General features: G+C 55.8%; 1 protein-coding gene across 2 annotated transcripts in view; it reads left to right on the forward strand.

The window, feature by feature from the left end:
• Window positions 1-6,661, forward strand: part of SYT11 (synaptotagmin 11) — a 15,391-nt gene extending 8,730 nt beyond the window's left edge. Inside the window, exons 3-4 of one of the 2 annotated variants that reach the window (XM_077764183.1) lie at window positions 5,588-5,711; window positions 6,216-6,661. In XM_077764183.1, coding sequence (XP_077620309.1) covers window positions 5,588-5,711; window positions 6,216-6,526 — 435 coding nt within the window. In that variant the 3' untranslated portion in view covers window positions 6,527-6,661. The remainder of the gene's footprint in view (window positions 1-5,587; window positions 5,712-6,215) is intronic. The other variant, XM_077764184.1, reaches the window with a different exon arrangement.
• The last annotated feature ends 1,545 nt before the right edge of the window (window positions 6,662-8,206 follow it).

Genomic DNA, 8,206 nt, shown 5'->3' on the forward strand with positions numbered 1-8,206 from the left:
CCCCCCCCCCCCCCCGCCCCCCAGACGCCCCAGACGCCCCCGCCCCCGCGGCCCGGGCTGCAGGCCTGCGGTGGCTCTGCGCCAGGCTGCAGCTGGGGAGGGGCTGGCCGGGAGAGGGGCTGATTCGGCCTGGGAACAAAGCCGCCTGAAATCCAGGACACTGGCCGGGGAGCGGACAATGGCGTTTGCTCACCCGCCAGGGGTTCTTGGCAGGAGCCACGTTTCTTTCCACTTTATTAACTCCCTTCAGGAGGGACAAGCCAGGGAGAGGAGCCTGAGNCCAGATGTCTGCCCTGAACCCTCCCTGCCGCGGCCGAGAGCCTGCCTTTCAGGGACTCCCCTTGGCACAGCAGCTAGAGCTGCTCTGAACCATCCCACACTCTGGACGGAGCTTTTTCTGGTCTGTGGAAGGCACCCCCTTACAATAGGGGGCCACGTTCTCTCCTCCAACCCCGAGGCCTGGGGGGCCTGGTGGGAATTGTGTTTCCCCAGATACCCCCCACCCCTAACTGCATTTCCTTTAGCAGAAAAACCGCCTCTCGTCCCTCCCGTTACCTAGTGCGATCTAGTGGAGGAGGTCCGGGGCTGGCTGTCATCTCTGACTTCCATTTCACCCCTCCCCGTTTCTCAGCCTCCGTCCTGGTCTGTGAAGGCTGACGGGATCAAGCTCTTAGGAAAAATTAACCCTTGATTATTAGTGAAAGATCACAGTATAAATTCTAGAATGCTCCATTCTCTGAGTTGGATTCTGGAACCAGCTTTTTTTCGGGGGGGTGGGGAGGACGGAACAGCTATTTTTCTAATATCTTGTCTGGATAGAAATTGTTATTATTATTTTTAAGTAAGCTCTATAGCTAACGTGGGGCTCAAACTCATGACCCTGGTCCAGAGTCTCATGCTCTTCTGACTGAGACAGCCAGCCACCCCTCAGATAAAAATTGAAGTGAATTAGAGTGAGAATTAAAGTAAATTCCCATAATAGATCCCCCAGGAGGCGGCTGGAGGCGGCCCAGAGAGGGCGGGGGCAAGGACAGAGGACGGGCAAAGAAGTAATTAGCAAGCAGATCAGGCAGAGTTGTTAGTTTCCCCTAAATTTCTTCAGGTCATTGTTTCCACATCCCTTCCTATCCTTCCTGGGCCACGTCTGGTGTTGAAGGCCTGGGACAGTGGTCGTGGGAATGACCGGATTCTCAAAATCTCAGACCCCTAAGGAACCTGAGAGGTCGTCCACTCGAGCCAAAAGGGACTGAAAAGAGAAAGAAGTGAGCCCCGGAGAGACTGGCTGTGCGAATGTACGGGGATGAGGGGGCTGTGGCACATTCAGGTGTTTGTTTCCCTTGCTTTCCCGTGACTGTGAGTTGTGTGGAGGTGGCCTCTGGCCCCAATAAAGTTGTGTCGGGGACGCGTGGGGCCACCTGGTGCAGAGACGGGGTGGCTGGACAGTCGCTCCGGAAGGGCCCTGCTGGCTACAGGGGACGTACGCTGTCCCTAGTGTTTCCTTACCTGCGTGTCTTCCCTGCGACCACCGTTCTTCCCACTCTTCCGCTGTGGGAGAAGGGAGCCCCTGAGAGCAAAGCCTCCCGACCTCTCATGGGGGCCAGGACCCCTCCTCCCCCGGTGCCCCCGCTTGTCTGGCCCCAACAGGGATTTCCTCAGCGGCCAGGGGGCTGGGAAACAGCTCACTCCCAGCCCTTGACAAAGAGGGAGAGGGAGAGCCTCTTTCTCCCTTGAGAAAGAGGCGTTGACAGTGCCACTCAGGGTGGGAATAGGGTGGGAGGAGAAGGCGGGGGAGGGGACATGAAATCTGGCCTCCAGGTCACAGGAAGCGTGGCACTCGGGTCCTGTCGTGGCTGCAGACTTGACCTGGGCTTCCCTGGGGGGCGGCCGCACAGGGGCGGGCGTTCTGCCCACATAAGATGACCCAAGGCGAAGGGGGGTGGATCAGACGGAGAACAGTTGCCTGAGGAGTGGTTTTAGGGGAGAAAATCATTAAAAGGGCAACCAAAAGTTGTTCACTTTCCCCGAGAACTAGGGAAGGGACATGGGGATTTAGACTGGGAAGGTTTTGCTATAATAATTTACAAAACACAGTTTTAACCAAATAGTTAGGAAGCCTAAGCTACAATTTTATAGCCAATGCTTTCTTATAAATAAAACACTTTGTTTTTTGTTTTTAATGATCAGGTTTCATTTTTTTTTAAGCAGGCTCCATACCCAAAGTGGGGCTCAAACTCATGACCCCGAGATCAAGAGTCCATCGTGTGCTCTTGCCACTGAGCCAGCCAGGCGCTCCCAAAAACACCTCTTTAGAGTTTTCCCTTTGACCCTATCTACTCTTCGTCTGTATACAAAGTGAGAATTATATTGAGGATTGTGTGTGCACATTTCACGTTTAGATACCAGTATTCAAGGATGTTCCAGCCCTAGACCTCAAATCTAGTTCACATTTCTTGGGGGCTGGTGGACATGGAATGAAGCAGTGGCCCACATCATCCAGAAGTTCCTTCTAGATCAGAGCTGTCCGCTGGAACTCTCCGTGACGGTGCAAGTGTTCTGAATCTGCACTGGGACACTTGAAATATGGCTAGTGTGACCAAAGAACTAAAATTCTAGCCTCACTTAATTTTAACGAATTTAAATTTAAACGGACACTTGGACCTAGTTGCTACTGTGTTGGATAGCTCAGTTCTGAATGTTCCTCTGGAAGGTACGTGGGGTTACGTTCCTGATGCCATTTGGCCGTACCTCATAGTGGAAATGAGCCTACGTTCTCTGGTTGGGCTCTGACTCCGGTCAGATGGAAGCAGCCCAGAAGTATCCTGTTTGCAGTGACAACCAGCCTGTGATTCTCAGCTGGGGGCGAGGGGGGTCCCTCCGCAGACATGATCAAGGGCTGACAACATGTATGTTCTGGAAAAGGAGACCCGTGGGCTTCAGTCTAGCAGAGAAGAGCCATGAAAATCTTCTGTAAAGTCTGTTCGCTTTTGGACTTCAGTTTTAAAAGCTAGAGGGTGGGTTTTGGGGCGCCTGGGTGGCTCAGTTGGTTAAGCATCCAATTTCGGCTCAGGTCATGATCTCACAGTTTGTGGGTTCAAGACCCGCGTCGGGCTCTGTGCTGACAGCTCAGAGCCTGGAACCTGCTTCAGATCCTGTGTCTCCCCCTCTCTCTGCCCCTCCCCTGCTCATGCTCTCTCTCTCTCTCTCTCAGAAATAAATAAAAAACATTTAAATAAGTAAATAAACAAAAGCTAGAGGATGGGTTTAAATCTTAGTCATGGAATGCCCTACGAGGGACATTTCCATATGTTCCTGCTGTGACCTGTAGCCTCAGGAAGGTTTCTGAACCATGCAAAATATTACACTTTCATTCCTCGAGGCGAGTTAGGCTTCTTACCAAAGCACAGATTTTTAGGTTTCTTTCCTTTTCACTGATGAGCTAATTAATTAAATTATTTGCTGCTGTTCTCTGCTGCACCAGCACCCTGAGCAGGTAAGCACAGCAGGCGGGGGCTTCTCGAGAGTGGGGCTTCCCACCGCCCCGTCCAGCCCCCGCCGCCGGCATTGCGGCTTCACCCAGCAGGTGCCCGGCGCGTGCTTTCGTGCGCGTGCAGCACGGGTGAGGCTAGCGGCCAGTACAGCCGGTTCTGCTCAGTCTAGGACTTCCTGGAGCAGGTGGCAGTTCTTTGGGGCCTTGAGGAGCACGAGGAGTAAGAGCTGGTAACGAGGGAGTGATTTTCGTCCCAGGTTTACCTTTTTGCGCCCAGTGTCTCTCGAGCCCCGCCTCCTTTTGTGTTCCTTCTCCCAACCCCATCCTCCCTTGTAAAAAGCTAGATACACATTAAATTTTTAAAACATTTTAATGAAAAAAACCAAACTATTCTTAATCATAATTCTAACAATGAGCTGGAAACAAGAAAGTGCCCTCCGTCTCTTCCCTCTGCCCTCCACCTACGTCAGTTCTTCTTGCCCCGCGCCCATCCCCGGGTCCCGGCCTCAGTGACACCGCCCCCCCCCCAGCCTCGGGGCCGCCTCTGCTCCGTCCGTCCGTCTGTGCGTCTGTCGTCCAGCCTCCACTACAACAGTAACCGTCTTCGTGAATCGTTAACTCTGTGCCGGCCGGCCGGCCCCGCCTGTGTCTGCAGCCAAGTCTGCTGTTTGGTCTCAGGGCCCCACGGCCCTCGCCTGACCCACCCCCCAGGTTCCCTCCTCCCGGCACCCCCGCCAACTCTGGGAACACTGGGGACCCTCGCAGGCCCCAGGGCCTTCGCGGCGGCCATTCCTGCCACTTGTCCTAACTGGTCTTCCCACCAACTCATCGTCATAAACCCAGCCCGGAGGTCATGCGGCCGCAGCTCCCTCCCCGGGGCCCCCCAGCACTAGGACGGGTCCTGACTGCTCCGAGGGGGGCGCGCTCCTTTGCGTCTGTCTCCTCTGGGCACAGTAGGCGCCTTGGGAGCAGGAACCAGATCCTGGTTCAGTCGGTGGAAGGTGCAACTCTGGATCTCAGGGTTATGAGTTAAGCCCCACCTTGGACATAGAGACGACTTAAAAGAAACAAAAAATGGAGGGGAAATAAAACAGATAAAAAAAGGAACTCAGGTCCTATTAGCTGCAGGCCGCCGCACCCAGCATGTGTCCTTAGGAGGCGCCTGGGGGCTCAGTTGCTTAAGCGTCAACTCTTGGTTTCAGCTCAGGCCATGATCTCATGGTTTGTGATTTCAAGCCCCACATCAGGCTCTGCGCTGACAGTGCAGAGCGTGCTTGGGACTCTCCCTGCCCCTCCCCGACTCAGGCTGTGTCCTTCTCTCTCCAAATAAATACAGAAAAAAAATTTTTAACATCCTTGGAGGACCAGAGGGTTTTTTCAAGCTCAAGGTAGAGCCTGGAATAAAACTTAACGAGGGAACACACAGAGGTGGGTGCAGGGAGGAAGCCGGCACTCCGGAGTGCTTTCACTGAGGCAGGCCCAGCGGTGTGGACACTCACCTTGTGAAACAGAGTCGCCGCCAGAAAGTTCAGGAACCTGCCCAAAGCCAGGTGGTGAGTAAACGGCAAAGCTAAGGCTCGACCCCAAGGTTCCCACCTCCCACTCTGCAGTCTCCAAACCGTCCATCCCAAGAACAAACGAGACAAGCAGAGACAATGGGCTTCTGTCTGGCGCCCTGTGTGCCAGGCACGGGCACAGGTAAACGTTTACTGATTTTAATGTATTTAATCCTCTCGATAACACTCTAAAGCCAATACAGTTTGTATCTTCATCTTTCCGCTGAGAAAACTGATGCACAGAGACGTCAAGCTCTTGTCCACGGCCACCCAGACAAGCAGCCGCGGCAAAACTTGAATCTGGACCCACCCGGCCTCACAGTCGATGCTCTTGAATACGAGACGAGGCTGCCTCTCCATGCAGATGATTTTATTTAGCGTCAGGATTATGAGTTTTCCCGTGTTTCCCTCCCCGTTACTGTGGTAGTTGCATCCTTATAGGACAAAAGTCTCCCCTGCCTCTCCCCCCTCACCGCTGCACACCCCCTGCACCAGGCGCTGCCCCTCCTGCCCCGCGGGACCCTCACTTGTTTCCTCTCCGCAGAAGTGCATTAGCAGAGGGGAGCTCCAGGTGTCTCTGTCGTACCAGCCCGTGGCGCAGAGAATGACAGTGGTGGTCCTCAAAGCCCGACACCTGCCGAAAATGGACATCACCGGTCTCTCAGGTAGCAGCTGTTTACCCCAACCTGCTTCTGTCTGTCGCAGCCCCACTGCGTCCCCGGCCTGTGGCCCCTCCACCCGGTTTCTCCGTCCACACGCTCCTAGGCTGTAGGTTTCCCCAGCGGGGGCGGGGGCGCGTTGGGTGAGGAAACGGGTCCTTACGTGTGGTGGGGTGTCGGGCCCCGGGTGGGTGTGCGTGCCGGGCGCCGCGCCCTCGCTCCCGGCCAGACGTCTCAAAGGGACTTCTGTTAGTCCCGGCCCCCTTGGAAGTGCCTCTTTGGGGTCATGAGGGGCCAGACCTGACCCAAGGCAGTTGTTCTGTTACGCGGTGCTTGGCTCCCGTGGGCCCCGGCCAGGCAGGCAGAGTGCGTCCGGTGTGAGGGCCACCAGAGAGAGAGAGAGAGAGAGAGGACCGCCAGAGCCCCCCCCCACCGCCAACACGAGCCCACAGTGCGTAGGAGGCCCGTGTCATGGGCCTGTCTCCTCTTTTCCTGTCTCCTCGGCGGCCCCAGATCCTTACGTCAAGGTGAACGTCTACTACGGCAGAAAGCGCATCGCCAAGAAGAAAACCCACGTGAAGAAGTGCACTTTGAACCCGGTCTTCAACGAGTCGTTCGTCTACGACATCCCCCCAGACCTGCTGCCTGACATCAGCATCGAGTTTCTGGTCATCGACTTCGACCGCAGCACCAAGAACGAGGCGGTGGGGAGGCTGATCCTGGGGGCGCACAGCGTCACGGCCAGCGGCGCGGAGCACTGGCGGGAGGTGTGCGAGAGCCCCCGCAAGCCCGTGGCCAAGTGGCACAGTCTGAGCGAGTACTAATCCTGTCCTCCTCGCCTGAGCCCGGGCCGGGCCGGGCCGGTGGGGGACGCCGGGGAGAAGCAGACTTAAAACCTCATTTTAGTTGTAGAAGAGGATTTCTTACAAAATAAACCCCACAGAGAACGCCCCACGTGACCACAGCTGCAGATCAGTTCTTAGTGATGATTTCCCTCCTTCGCAAGGCACTAGAAATTCTTCTTTTTTTTTTTTAATGGGGGAAAAAGAGAGGGAAAGGCCTCACCAGTCTATATATAACAATGTAACCTTATACTTGCATGTCTAATACAAACTGAAGAAATTAGCCTAACTGCCAATATCCAGTTACAGATTTTGATCCATGAAAATTGTGTTTTGTGCCGAATTGTATTTGCTGATAACCTGAAATTGGCCTCTTTTCACCGGGCTTTTCTGGAGAGGCACCGTCTCCCCCCACCTCTGCAGATGAATAGTTTGCTCCCGCGAGACCTCACGGCTTCATCTTCCCCGTGTTCTCCGACACCCCTGCTCTCTGGCCGAGCCCAAGGCCCAGAGGTAGCGAGCTGGGGAACAGGCCGGGTGCACGAGGCAGGGTTTGCAGGGGAAGGAGGCGGCGAGGCGGCCCCGCGGGGAGGGGCAGGGGCGACCCGTGATTGCTGCGTGGGGAGCACACGAGCACAGCAGGCTCACGAGGCAGAATTCGGGGCTTTACGAACAGACGACCTCCCTGGAGGGAGCTTCAGAGACTGCGAGCCGGCTCTCGGGTGGCACCGCGGGCCCCAGGCGCTGCTGCTGGGCGTGGGCAGGACGGAGGTGACCGTCACCGCCTGCGGCTACGCCAGCCAGTGACTGGCCTTTATTTTCCCAGAAATGCTCACCACGGAGAAGCCGCAGCCCTCTCAGGGAGCTTCGAGGAGGCTTGCTTTGCTTCATAAGGAAAAGGGCCTTGGGAAATCATTCTTTATCCTTAAGGTTTTTCAACTGTGGCTCTTCAAAATAACAAAACAAGTAAATGTGAGTTACTGAGCGATTGATCAAGGTAACGTGCCGTCCCTCAGAGCACAGTGCTTAGTTCTTGGAATCACGGGTCAAGGCCAGGTGAAGGGATGGGGGCGGCCCGGGTTGCCAGGGGGCCAGCGTCTTGCCGGGATTCAAACTCAGGTCTCCCGACTCCCGCTGGGCCCTGGCTCTGACGCCGAGGCCTCCCGGAGGGCAGCCACCCGGTCCGCGGGCGGCAGGCCTTTCCTCCGGCCTCCGGAGGGGCTCACACGAGCGGCAGCCAGAACGAGGCTGCAAAGGGCCACTTGGGCAGGTCCCCACCCGCAAGAGCGTCCCTGCCCTCGCTCTGAGGCTGAGGCGGCCGGGCGTGCACGGACAGGGCGGCGATGTTGCCTCTGACGCTCCCCGGGCTCTGGTGGAGTTAAGACCAGTCTGCTCCCCCCTGAGTCCCTTTGTGGCTCTTTCTGAAGCCTGGATTCTCGATGGGCCGAGNCCCACCCCCACTGACTCCCTGGCCCAGCAAGGTGTCCGCCCGGCGGTCTCCAGCCGATACCCCGTGGAATGTAAATACTGTATCATACGTAGAAGAAAATAATTTTTGTTTTCTAAAAATGCATTTTGAGATAGTTTAATGTAAATTGGACAGGAGCATCCTGAAGCCCCATTAGGAAAAAACCTAAATGCTTCCTCTTCATCGCCTTAATG

Source organism: Crocuta crocuta, unplaced genomic scaffold (genome assembly GCF_008692635.1).
Source record: "Crocuta crocuta isolate KB4526 unplaced genomic scaffold, BGI_CrCroc_1.0 scaffold528, whole genome shotgun sequence".
NCBI classification, from domain to species: Eukaryota; Metazoa; Chordata; class Mammalia; order Carnivora; family Hyaenidae; genus Crocuta; species Crocuta crocuta.